General features: G+C 37.9%; 1 protein-coding gene across 1 annotated transcript in view; it reads left to right on the forward strand.

The window, feature by feature from the left end:
* PCLO (piccolo presynaptic cytomatrix protein) overlaps positions 1 to 13,456 on the forward strand; it is a 390,072-nt gene that overhangs the window by 18,837 nt on the left and 357,779 nt on the right. The window contains exon 3 of the mRNA XM_059817028.1: positions 423 to 1,829. Coding sequence (XP_059673011.1) covers positions 423 to 1,829 — 1,407 coding nt within the window. The remainder of the gene's footprint in view (positions 1 to 422; positions 1,830 to 13,456) is intronic.

Below are 13,456 nucleotides of genomic sequence, written 5' to 3' on the forward strand. Positions count from 1 at the left end.
ATTGTTTTCTGTCAGCAGACTTGATGTGTCAAACTATTTTAGCAGTATTTGTCTTTTTTTCTCTATTCTGGCAAATCATTGGTATAAATGAATCACTGCTGGGTCCCATGAAATTCCAATGCATTTTTTCATTCTGCTAGGTTTTTATCCTCCAATATTTAGCTGTGTGTAAACTGAATGTGAAGTCATTAGAAGCATGGGCTCAGTGATAGCTCGAATCACAGGAATGTGGAGAAGAATGAAAAAAAATCAGTTGGGCATGTTAACCCCAAAACAATATTTGTGGTAATATTTCTCCCATTTTACACAGAAGTCTGAAATATTGCAACAAGCCATACACTAGAATAGCCTGTTATTATGTTGATTTTATTAACTTTGTCTTATCTTAATTATAATACCTTTAAAATTGTTTTTTTCTGCAGATTAAGGAATGGCTCTGTTTAAACTGTCAGATGCAAAGAGCGTTAGGTGGTGACCTAGCACCAAGTCATGGTCCTGGGCCACAGCCATCTCCACCTAAACAGAAGACACCCATTCCACCTTCAACAGCTAAACCATCTCCCCAGCCACAGCCAGTTCAAAGGAAAGATGTTTCTCCAAAACCTGATCCTTTGCAGCTAGCAGAATCGAAAAAAAACCTGCCACAGAAAAAGCAACCGTCCTTGCCTGGGTCTCCCCCTGTAAAATCAAAACAACCCCGCGCTGAGCCTACTGACATCTCCCAGCAAACAGATCCTACTCCGAAGTCTGATCAGGCCAAGCCAACACAGGCTGAAGATAAGCAAATACAACCCAGTGTACAGAAGCCTACGACGGACACTGTGCCTACCTCTGCAGCACCAGGGCTGAAACAGGATTTGGCAGGTCCCAGACCTCCACCAGCTCAACAGAAAGTGACAGATTCCCCAAAGCCAGAGCTTGCCAAGCCATCACAGGATACACATCCAGCTGGGGATAAACCAGATTCCAAACCCCTTCCACAAGTGTCTCGGCAGAAGTCAGATCCCAAGCTTGCGTCTCAGCCTGGGGCTAGACCAGACACTAAAACTCAAAAGCCTGTCGAGCCAACACAAGCAAAAGATGATCCTAAGAAGTTACAAACAAAACCGGCCCCAAAGCCTGATACCAAACCAGCTCCCAAGGGCCCACAAGCAGGGGCAGGTCCCAAGCCAGCGCCAGCACAGCTGGTGCCTCAACCCCAGCCACCTCAGAAAACTCCCGAGCAATCAAGGCGTTTCAGCCTTAATCTGGGAGGCATCACTGATGCGCCTAAGCCTCAGCCGACAACACCACAAGAAACAGTTACTGGGAAACTCTTTGGATTTGGAGCTTCAATCTTCAGCCAGGCCTCGAATTTAATTTCCACAGCGGGTCAGCCGGGGTCTCAGACATCAGCCCCGCCTCCGCCTGGTCCTGCAGCAAAGCAGCCCCAGCCTCCATCACAGCTGCTGGCTTCTCAGGCAGCCCCCAAAGAGGCTGGTCAGGTTCAGCCTTTTCCAAAAGCTGTTCTGGTAAAGAAAGAAACCAAGCCTCTTATGACTGAAAAATCAGAGCCATCAAAAGCGGATAGTGTTTTAACAACTAAGGGATCTGATTTAGAAAAGAAACCTGGTTTGGTTAAAGACAGCAAACCTCAGGCTGCTGAAGCTAAGAAACCTGCTGGGCTGTCAGAACCGGAGAAAGCCAGCCAGCCTGAAGTGTCTTGTCCCCTTTGTAAAACTGGACTAAATATTGGTTCTAAGGATCCCCCCAACTTCAATACGTGTACAGAGTGCAAGAAAGTTGTGTGCAATCTCTGTGGATTTAACCCAATGCCGCACATAGCTGAGGTAAGGCAATGGAGTTTGTATTTACCCTGTGTTCTTACCTGCAGGCTCCCCGTGCTGTGGAGAGCAGTCTGTAGCTGATTTTTAGCTATTGAATTGTTGAGAAAAGTATGAATTTTTCATCATTTGAGGACTTTTAAAATTAAATATCTGTGTTGTATGAAACTTGGTCAGTAGTCAGAAAGTACTTCCAATGAAATTTCTGCGTCTGGTATGGCTGGTTGCTAGGTTTTTCAGGCATAAGCAGATAGTTAATTATGGTTATGAACTCTTGCGAAATCGGTGCTACTATAATACAGCAAACCACTACTTTCAGTCCATCATGGGATAAAGTTCTTTTTCATATGCTTCAGTATTGTATGTTAACAAGTGTGCTTCTTTAATCAATGCCCCTGATTCAGACAATTATTGAATGAAGGAATATGTTAATGCTGTTATTCCTCTTTCCTCCTGTTTAATATATCCCTAAATTTATTCCATTAATCTCATTCTGGCTCTGGAGTCTTTGCACATGCTGATGTACTCAGTAGGAAGGCTGAAGTTTGAGCAATACCTGTGTGGTGAAATACATAATTTTTTGGTGTGAATAATGTAAGGTTCACAAAGTCACTTCATTCATTAAGGAGTGTGAATTTGAAAGTGCCTTCTCCATAATTGCCCAAGACAGATCCAGTAGGGCCAACTTATATTTAAAAGAATTAAGCAACTTATTTTCAACAGTTTCCTCACATTCCATGCTTTTACCCTCCTTCCTTTCTTTCCTGTCATTTTTTGGCAAGGGGATTTGAAACTATACTAGCTTAACAGAAAGGTGGAGGCCCACCTTACTTGCCATATCCATTTGGCAAGTTCAACTCAACAGAAGCAGACAACCTAAAAATACTTGTGAGTAATTTAAATGTGTAAGTTGGTCTGTGTAGCACATTAGGAAAGTGGCTGTCGATATTGTGTCTTTGAAATCTGAATGAATAAGTTAGAAATGGCTCCCAGGGTTAGAGGTTATCACATCTCTGCCTTAAGGTGAGAACTAACGTTGCAATAACAAGTTGCAGGGAAAATATTGCTTATGTTGTCTTCATAGGCTTTTTTTTTGTGGATTATTTTCTGGAATATACTATCATTTGAAAGGCATTTGTCCTACTAAATAAGTGCATTTTATCTAATTTACGAATATGTTGTTTACTGTCTTTGTGGTCATTTAGGTCAGAAGGAAAGGTCTGAAAACACAGGAAGATTGATCAGTGATTGATAGCCAGGATTCAATTGACTTTTAATGTTGCTTATGCACTGAATTCCATCAAACACACACATTCTTTCATCACTGTCCAACCCCCTGCCCCATACACACATGCACATACATACACACTTATTTAGGTTCTAAATGTGAAAAATACATATGACTTTCTCCGGAGGCACTCTAGTATGCATACACAGAATACCACAAAAACAAGATATGTCAGTTCTGGTGAAACACTATGCTAAAATGACAGCTACGCCAGTCCTGGTGCATGAATTGACTTCTTCAGAGTTGACTTAGGTATGATGGTATGGGACTGCCTTGTGGTGTGCAGACTTATACTCTCTGTATTTCTTCTGTTTAAGATGAGAAGGCTGGTATTCTGTTTCTTTTTTCCCATTGCTGTTATTGCCAGAGGATTCTCTCTGTTTCCACTCTTTGGAATCTGCAGAGCTTTGAAATACTATATATTTTCTGTAGTCTGACTTCCTCATGACTTTCTTTGCCTCTTTTTTTGGCTGCCCCTTGAATTTTCTTCTTCCTTACACTACACATTTCCATCTCTGTCCACAGTTTTCCATCTTATCTTCTTTTTCCCAATCATTTTTGCTTAAAAATTGGCAAATCGCTTTTCCTTGACAACAGGGGGTAGTTTGCTTGGCTGAGGACAGCCTGACTTTCGTTTTTCATGAAGATGGGAGACAGAAGAGGGAGCTCATCATCTCCTCTCCCAAATGAGCCGTGTCAATAATGTATTTAACTTCAGATAGCAATTCTGTCCCTGTATGCACTGTAGATAGTATATACCTGTTACATGACAGAAACATGATGATAAGCAAATAGTTTATGCCCACTACCTTACTCTTTTCCTCTACCAAACTTTTCTAACATGTTGAGTACAGTCTTGGAGGTTTTATTTACTTGTCTCTTTTTTTTTTGAGGGGGGTTAGGAAGGAGAAATAGAAATACTTTTTAAAATTGGTCTTTCTTACAGTGGCAGTTGTTTGTTCTTGCCTGTATGTGACAGAAATAACTTTCAAAAAAGTCTTTAAGCTGCTGCAAACAGTTGGTCCTCTAATAACCCCTCTTCTGCAAGAAATAAGAGAACTCGACTTTTAGCTAGTCTAAATCAACAATATCCTATTTACTTCAGTGAAATTATTCTGATTTGTGCAGGCTGAGAATTAGGCTAGAATAGTTTTTTCCTAAAATGGGCTGATCATTCTTTTTCTCCCTGATTTGTTGATCCAACAGTCAGTTATTTACTTAAATAGTAATTTATCCATGAAGCAAACAGCCACAAATGATTAAATAAATGACACTTGATAGATTTCAAAAACCCACAGGACCATGTGTGCCCTAGTGCATTAGCAGGCTCCTTATTCTGCTATTTGCTTAATAGGGAGGAGCACTGTTTACCAGCTCTGTAATTAGCTTTTCAGCTCAGGTAGTTGGAAGCAGCTCTATTTTTAGTAACAAAGCACAAGATTCCAACTGCAGAAGGCAGAAATGAAGTGTGTGGCAACAACCATTTTGTGCAGTTAAAACTCGGTGAAGCTGTTCAGAATATCGAGCAGGAGCGGAGATGGTTGCCTATAATGTAATGAAGTATGTTAAGGCAGCAGGGTCAGGAATATACAACCTGTGATGAATTAATGTAGTAGTAAAATAAAAAAGAAGATTTAAAAACTAAGCCAAGGAAAACTAAGATATCCAAATTTGTAGACTCTGTAATAGAGTCACATGTTACGAACAGAAAGAGCTCAAAATGTTATGTGTGTATATGTGAGTGTGCTAATGGATTTAATCTAATAGAACTGCCAAGGGAACAACAGAAGCACTTTTTAGTCTACTGATAGCTATAAAATTATCTGGAGGGCTACTTGGAAGTAAAAAATGTTCCATGTGTGAAATAAATTATTGGGGCTACAGAAAGAAGAGAATTGTTTTGAATGAAGGAGGACAGGGAGGACTGGGGAAGGGCAGAAAAGACATCGTATCTCAGACTTGCTAAGGATTTCTTGTTTGAAAACAATGTGATCTGTTAGAGATGTGATCAGAATAGATAATATAAACAATTTCACATAGTGATGTTTCTTAATATATTTATTACGGACAATATTGTCTGTATTAAATTCTTTGACATGGGTGGATATGATAGCAGGAATCTATAAGCAGGAGTCTATAAACAATGACCTTGGTGGTTCCTGTCCAATCCATATTCTTATTTCATAGATATTTTTTAAAAATAGATGTATAACACACCAAAAGAATTTAGATGCTTTTCTGATAACTTATTTTCCTACTGTTACTTATTAGACCAAACTACATAAATATTTTTTTTCTTCTCGCATACTATGGAGAGAGGGAAAAGCAAAAAGACAAACTCATTTTCTAAGTAAGCACAGTGCTGTCGTTAATAGTATAGATAGGTTAAAAATGGTACATTGCTTTTTCAAAATAAGAACTTCTAGAAGTCACAGTAAATAGCATTTTGGAACTGATATAAGCCTCTCTGGAGATGAGGAGAGCTCTATTGCCATGGCATGTTGTCATATACCTGAATATATCTTGCATTCTTGTATCTCCTCCTAAAATCCTGCAGAAAGAGTACTGGCACAGGTGGGTCCCTGATGTAAATAATTCTGGCAGTTTCTATTTTTCCAAACTTTCACTGATATCTAATTGCAAATGGAGTGAGGGCCTTGGCAGGTGTGACCCATTTTTCGGGCTTTAATATTAGGCTTTAAAAAAATTATTTAAAAAAAACCCAAACCTATCCTAAGTGAAATGAACCCTGCTATTAAATGCCCATATGTGGTTTGGACTTCTTAAAGCAAGTGTGCAGGAACATTGTAAAGTAATGAGCCGTTCATTATTTTAATGAAAATCCCTAAAATGGGGTACTGCATCATCTGAGGTGACACCCATTGCCTCTCTTTTATTTATTAACAACTCTGTACTATCATGTTTTTCCTAGTTGAGAAAGCTCAGACCATTCTGCAAGTTGGCAGGTTTAACTCGTATTAGAAGTTCCTATCTGCTCTGTTATGTTTGGTGCTGAGTTGTTTTGGAAACAGATGGTGTCTGGGAAACACAGTGAAGAAGAATTTACACTTAGGATACAAAGAGAAAAACAACTACTCCACTCAGTTGCATAATTTATCTTCTCTGCCTCTTCCCTCTCCATTTACATTTAAAGCTCCTTTTAAAATTTTGATTGTAAGAAAGTGAATGCTATTATTGTTTAGTAACAGTAGCCAAATAATACAGAACATAATAGGCTAACACAATGTATTCACTAAAGTTTATGGAAATTTTATCCAATAAATGATAAGTCTTTATAATTGAGAAAATGTTAAAACTACTACTAATTATTATTTTGAAAGATAAAATCTGGCATTGAAAAACAGAGTGCATGTTAGATGATAAAAACCCCACTGTATTTCTTGACTGTCAGAATGAAATTAATTTAACTCCAAATGAGGTATCCTACTTCTCCTGTTTAACTGATTCAGTATGCATAATAGAAACAACATTAAAATGGAAATATTTTTAATAGCAGGATGACTCACCTCTTCCATTTTTCCTGTAAAACACATATATTGTGTATATACAGAATGGAAGGGCTAATACGGAATGACCTTTTGATGGATGATTTCATCAAAATTGAACACAGATAAATATCTGAAAAAACATTACTGCCTGAATTCACCTTTGAAATAAGGTTGAAGAGCTTAAGCTTCATCGACAGAAGGTATTGCAGAGGTATTTAAATGTTTAAAGACAGAGACTTGAGTTGTCCATGATACTTGTAAGCGTAAGGAGCTTCTGTCCTTCTCTGATGCCTCAGCTAAGCTGTGTTCCAAAAAACCCTACTTTGACCTGATGATTCTCCAGAGGCCTGAACTTCTGTCTTTTGCACATGACCTAAGCCATTCCTTTTGAGCAGTGTCTAGTTTCTGTTTAAATCCCTTTGGAGTCCAGACATCAGACGAAACCCCTCTTGGGATCTGATTTTGGCACGTCTTTGAGAATAGTTCACCCAGAGGTATTAAATGTATCAGCTACAGCTACTTTATTTAATAATAACAATAACAATAATAAAGCCTGCTCACGGTCAGGTGCAATGTGGTGGTGCTTTGTTGATAAATGCAAAATATAGACCTGCGAATAGACATGTGACTTCGAAAGGCCCATCCTCAGCTCAGGGCTGTTACTGGGATGCTACAGCCAAGCTCTTGTCTCCCAGTCTCCTCCAAGACCCCACGAGTTTGTACTCTTTGAGTTGCAACAGAGAAAGTGAAGCCAAGAGTAAGCCACTGCATCCAGATCAGCTAATTAATAGATGTCCTGTGATGCTTTTCTTTGAATTCCTTGTCACTGTAGAGGGAAATGAAAACATCTTACTTTCTCACAAGTTTCTCTGAGCAGATGTCTTAAATTTCAGTAGGGCTACTTGGTCTAAAACAAGTTATACACTATATGCAGTTTCATTTTTTGGCAGTCAGGTTTTGACGGTTACTTCTGAATGTGACGATCTTGGGACATTATTTGAAAGCAAGGCTTCTTAGATCTCCAGGGTACTAGTCAAGGCATTAGCTACAAGATTCATTCTTTTTAGTTTTTCTTTCCAGTAGTTATGACCATAGAATTAGGGATTCCCCCCCCCCCGGAATTAAATGAATGGAGTGAAAAAGATTGGTATCATTGCTCAAAGTAATAGCATGACCTTTGGAAGCACTATTAACATGATTAATTGCCTGCTGTTTGTTTTCTTTATTGAGGCCTCTGAAAGTTTCTAAATTACCTCTCAGAATGAAGAACTCCAGGGATGGATAAATACTGTTGAAACAAACAATGAGATATAGACATAAAGCTATGCAAGGCCAGATGGCTTTTATTAATGTTGGTAATGGCCATTGATGGTGTGAAATCCAAAGGGATGTCTACTGCACCACTGCTGCCGACACACACAGTTCCTGCCTAGCTGGCTGTTTTCCTCCTCCAGTTGGAATTCATATGCAATGACTTCTTTACCTATATATATTTATTCCATCTCTAGATGTCTTTGCACCTTTGAAACATAAAACGCTTAGGTGAATGATTAACGCAGAGCATTCAGTGTTGATTCTTGTGTGTGGGTTACTTTTTTCCTGTGCCATTAGGAAATCAGACAGTTTATAGGCTAGTGTATTAGCGAGGGTCAAGCTGGAGTCACAAATCTAAAACAGATAATCAGGAAAATTACTGACCTGGCCTCTAGCCAGGTGATTTTCTTCTCCGTTATTTCATTAGAAATTTGGTTGGTGTCCCATTATTAAATGAGGAAGTAGTCTTCTGAAAGCTAAGCTGGTATTAATTGCATCTAAGTCTGAAATTTTCTGGTGAACTTTATTATAATATTTTCAAGAGACTTTAATTTATTGAGATATTTTACGTTACAGAATAATACATTTTTTTCATGTTTTATTGAGAAACAAAAATGCTTAATTTACAGCCTTTAAATATTGGAGTGAGATTTAGTTAATTTCAAAATAAGACCCAATGAGTCTAAAACATTTTGACCCACTTCCAGATTTTGTTAAGCAAACAGACAAAATCTAATGGATGTTAAACACCTGTTTTTTTCTGGTGCCCAGTTGAGATACCTTAGTAAGACATTACTTGCTATCTGATCACATTAATGATATCTGCAGACACTGTCAAAACTTCTGTGATCATAAAAATATAAAGCATTCACCTTTTTATCAGAACCCTTACATGGTGTCGGTCTTCTGATGGATTTGCTATGAGGGAGCTTCAAATGAAATTCTATTTTTTTTCTATTCCAGCAATATGAAGAGCGGGTGCTCTTTCTAGGAAAAAATGCTGTAATAGCATTTTCTTAAATATCTCTGAGGATTTTATATATCTGAAAACAGAATATTTTTCACTGGATATTTGTTAATGTAATTGTTGGATTACTAGGACAGATAGATATTTGAGTATGTAATAAAATTCTGAAAAGACAGTATACTGTAAATTTAAACATTTGCATGTATTTTGTGATCTTATTTCTTGCAGAATGAAACTGTTCATGTTGTTACAGCAGTTAATAAGTTCCAATTACTGCATATGTTTAAAATTTCATGTCATGCTTTTGCTGACCAAAAGGCTAATGTTCACCACACCATGACAGTATGTTAGTAAAGAAAGGTCAACATTTTGCACAAAGCAGGTCTACAAAACACTTGTTTGCCACTGCTGTGTGGTCATTTTAAACTGGATAGTATTGCACAAGTGTAATCAAAGGAATTTTGCAATTAATTTCATCTGCTTGCGTGAACTGTGACCAGCAGTAAAAATAATTAATTAAACCTTAAGGTGTAAAGAAAGAGAAGAAATGAGCAAGATGGGGCATTTTTCTGATTCCTGTTTTGTATGCCATACAATAGTACTTCTCCCTGAGTAATGGAGAGAATGTGTCATTTAAAATGACAGTGGTCAGTAATTATTTTTAATATTTCTGAAATGGATATGGTTCAGTGGACCAGAATGAGAACAAACCTGGCTTTAGATTTAATATTATTTATGTGTTAAATTAATTCCTCCAGTATTGCTAAGAGTAAATATGGAGGTTGAAGGGAACCTAAACCATTATATAGTTGTGGAGATTAGATTCATGCCAGTAAGCTGTTTGAGACACTGTCTAGCAGCATTTGAAGCAGGAGGTCATTGACTGATGCTGAAAGAGGGGAATTAGCTGCCTCTAAACTATTCTGACTGAATTTTGTACAAAATGCTGTTGAGTCAGGGGGAGAAAAAAATAATATATTTCTGCAGTCACTAGAAAAAAACTTAACAGCCACTAGGCTGTATCAGACCAGAACACTCACTGAGAAGAATGATGAGGTATGTTAGTTTTCCATCTGTGTTCTGGAGGTTAATGAAATTACTCAGACAGTGAGGTAACCTAGGCTTCTAAGGACAAGACTTCAAAGACCATATGGTGGTCTTCTGCTTTTAGTATTTCTAGTTTAGTAATCTTTTGGGTTTGTTTTTTTAATTTTTTTTTTTCTTAGCAAACAAATTGACATTGGAAACGGTCCACTTTAGAGATTAGAAAGTGAGCATAAGAAATCTTGTCCTTAAATATATTATTTTAATGAATGTAGCTATTTTTTTGAGATTTTTGTGTCCTAGCAGTTACCTGAATAATTGGGCTAAAACCTGCAGATGTTTGTCATCTTTCAATTTTTTTTGAGATTTCTGAACATTTTTCCTGACCTATCCAGAAGGAGTATTGTTGTGATTTTTTTGTTTGTTTGTTTTGTTTTACAATGGCATTCACTCATAATTGCACACATTTGCAAATACAGGAGTACATTGAAGGTGGTGACATAACTCTGAGCCTCATCAGTAGTTGTCAATACAAATCTCTGAATTGTTTTGAAGTGTCACTTTTGTAATTGATCTTAAGTTTTGTATCTTCTCTTTTCTATAAGAAGAAAACATAAAGATACAGATTTCTTTCTGAATGCTGACAAACTCATTTGTAACTACTGTCTTCAAGTACTAGTTAGGAACTATCTCTTTGTACATTTAAAGCGTGATGATAAGTCCTTTACTGTCTGGAAAAGCAGTCAGATACACCTGTTCCTATTCCCCACCCTCCGCACTCATCCCCCAAACCAACACACCAACACTTAAATTTCTACATAAATATTATTTTCCCAAAGAAATTCAGCTGGAATTTTCACTGAAACGTTGGACTCTGACATATTACATAAAAACTAGTCTGAGCACACACCCAACTTCAAATGCTCTCTTCTCATTTTTGAATTATAGTAGGAAAAAAAAGGAATATTTGAAATACTTGATTTTTCTTAAATGTTTTTGTATTGAAATAGGCACTGAATTTTTTCTTTGATCAAAAGTCTATTTTACACCAAAAATTGGCTAAAAAAGTAAAATTTCAACATGCTCTACTTTCTGACTAGTGTTTTTAGTGTCTCATAATAGAGTTGTTTTCTACTTTTACAGTCAGAACTGGGCATTGGATTAAAGTTCAGCACTATCTCTAAAAGTATTTGCGTTTTTGTAATGTTTAATTTTAACTATGGAAAGGCAAGAATTCCGATGAAAACAAAGTTTTGGTTTAGATTTTTTTAAAAAATAAATTCAATTTTGAATCTACTTAAGGTGGCTCAAGATTGATGTTACGGAATGACATTTGTAAGACTGTGAAAGCGTAGGCTTTGTACTCATTACAGGACAAGTAAAACAGAACTACCTCGCAGGCTTCTGTATGTACACCTTTGTGCTGACCTACAATGCACTTCTGTTTTGTCCTGAATCATGTCTGAGCCAAGAACACTTGTATTGTGCTGCGTAGTGAATTTTTAAAGTCGTGTGCCCAGTGCAGCTGGGACTCAATTACACTATTGTCCCAGACTTCTAAAGAGAAAGAGCGCTGCCATTTTTCTTCTGTATCACCTATCAGCAGAAGGATCTCCTGATCAAAACGTAATCTCTCATTTGATTTGGCATCCTGTTAAATATTTCAGATGTGCTGCTTTTTCTCCAAACCTGTAAGGGTTGTGTTAGTGCTCTGTCATCCTTCAAATGACAAATCTCGTCAATGCTTTTTCACGAGGCGTAATGCACAGTGAAGCTAAAGGAATTTTTGTTTGAATCCATAATGTGTTATAATTAGTTCCGGTCATAATTGGAGGCTTCAGTGAAATTCATGCTCTCCCCTCCCCCTCCTTTCTTCTATATGCTATTGGTGACTGGAATCAAGAATAGTTCAGCTTTAAAAGACGGTGAATTGGCTTGTTCCAGGTGTTGGTCTGAGGCATGATGCACTTTCCCTGGTGATTTCCTTGGGCACGTTTGAGGTGCTCCTGCTTGTCTTTCCAGGATGAAATGCAGATACTTTTGATGTTGTAACTCTCTTTAGTATCTGTATTGGGCAGGGAGAAGCTCCCTCCACCTACAAATCACAGAATAGATCATCTAGACCAACTCCCTGCCCAAAGCAGGGTCAATTGGAGCAGGTTTCTCAGGGCCAGTCAGGTTTTGAATGTTTCCAAAGATTGAGACTCCATAACCTCTTTAGGCAGCCTTTGACCACCTTCATTGTTTCTTTTTTTAAAAAAAGTATTTTCTTATGTTTAAATGGAATGTCTGGTATTTGAATATATGCCCATTTGAATTTTTGTCCATTCACTGGATACTACTGAGAAGACTCTGGCTTCATCTTCTTTTCACTCTCTCATCAGCTATTTACACACATTGAGAAGACCTCCCTGAGCCCTCTTTTCTCCAGGCTCCTTTTCTCCAGTTCCAGCTCTGTCAGCTTCTGCTTGTATGAGTGATGCTCCAGTCCCTTAATCATCTTCACGACCCTTTGCTGGACTCGCTCCAGTATTTCCATGTCTCTCTTGTATTGGGGAGCCCAGAATGGGACACAGCACTCTCCCACCAGTACTGAATACAGGGGAATAATCCCTGCCCCGCTTTGACGTGCTAGCTATGTTCTTATCTAATACAGCCCAGGATGTTGCAAGTATTCAAGCATGCCTTTTGCCCCCTGCCTCCCCTAATTCTCATACCGTACTCAAGGGCACAGAACACACATGCATTGTGTATTACACCACCATGCACAACACCATGCTGGCAGGATGCAGTTAAGCACTTTGCTGTAAACACAATTATTAACTTATAAATGTTTTTGGAAGTGATGGGGTCCAGAGGAAAACCTGAGAGTGCACTCCAAGGAGTACTAACTTTAAACTGGGCATTAGTCACTGCATATCAGTGGACTTCACACAGACAGTGATTGTAGCCAAAGGTATAAAGTGCAGATTTCTAATCACTGTTGTATCTCTACAAAATATATGTCCTCACAGATCTTCTTCATGGCAGGTGTATGTTGACTTCTCCAAGTTATATTAACAGGTTTAACAGTAAAAGGTATAGGTACCATTTTGGAGGGAAGGAAGGGTTAGAACAGAATCCAAGCTAAAATTTCACACGGTGTTGCAGGAGTTGAATTTTGCATCTAAACTGTATGTCTGGAATATTTACAATCAAATCAATTTACTTAAATGCTACTTTATACTCTCTCCTCCTCCTAAATCAACCTCTTCTCCATAGGTGCTGAAAGAGTTGTTGTTTATATTTGAACCTATGCTAGTTTCTTTTATTAACTGTGGGGCTCCTTCCTCTTGTCATCTTTTATATTAAAGATTTTAATTTTTTAAATGTCTCTTTTTTGCTCCAAGGCAGTGGGGGAGAAAGAAATGCAGGGTTTATTAGGTAACTTGATTAGTTAGTAACTGATTTTCCAGTTGCAGATCTTGTATTGTTGCATCTTGAAACAGTATATGCATATTGTAAAATATGA

The sequence above is a fragment of the Gavia stellata genome, chromosome 4, assembly GCF_030936135.1.
Source record: "Gavia stellata isolate bGavSte3 chromosome 4, bGavSte3.hap2, whole genome shotgun sequence".
In the NCBI taxonomy this organism is placed as follows: Eukaryota; Metazoa; Chordata; class Aves; order Gaviiformes; family Gaviidae; genus Gavia; species Gavia stellata.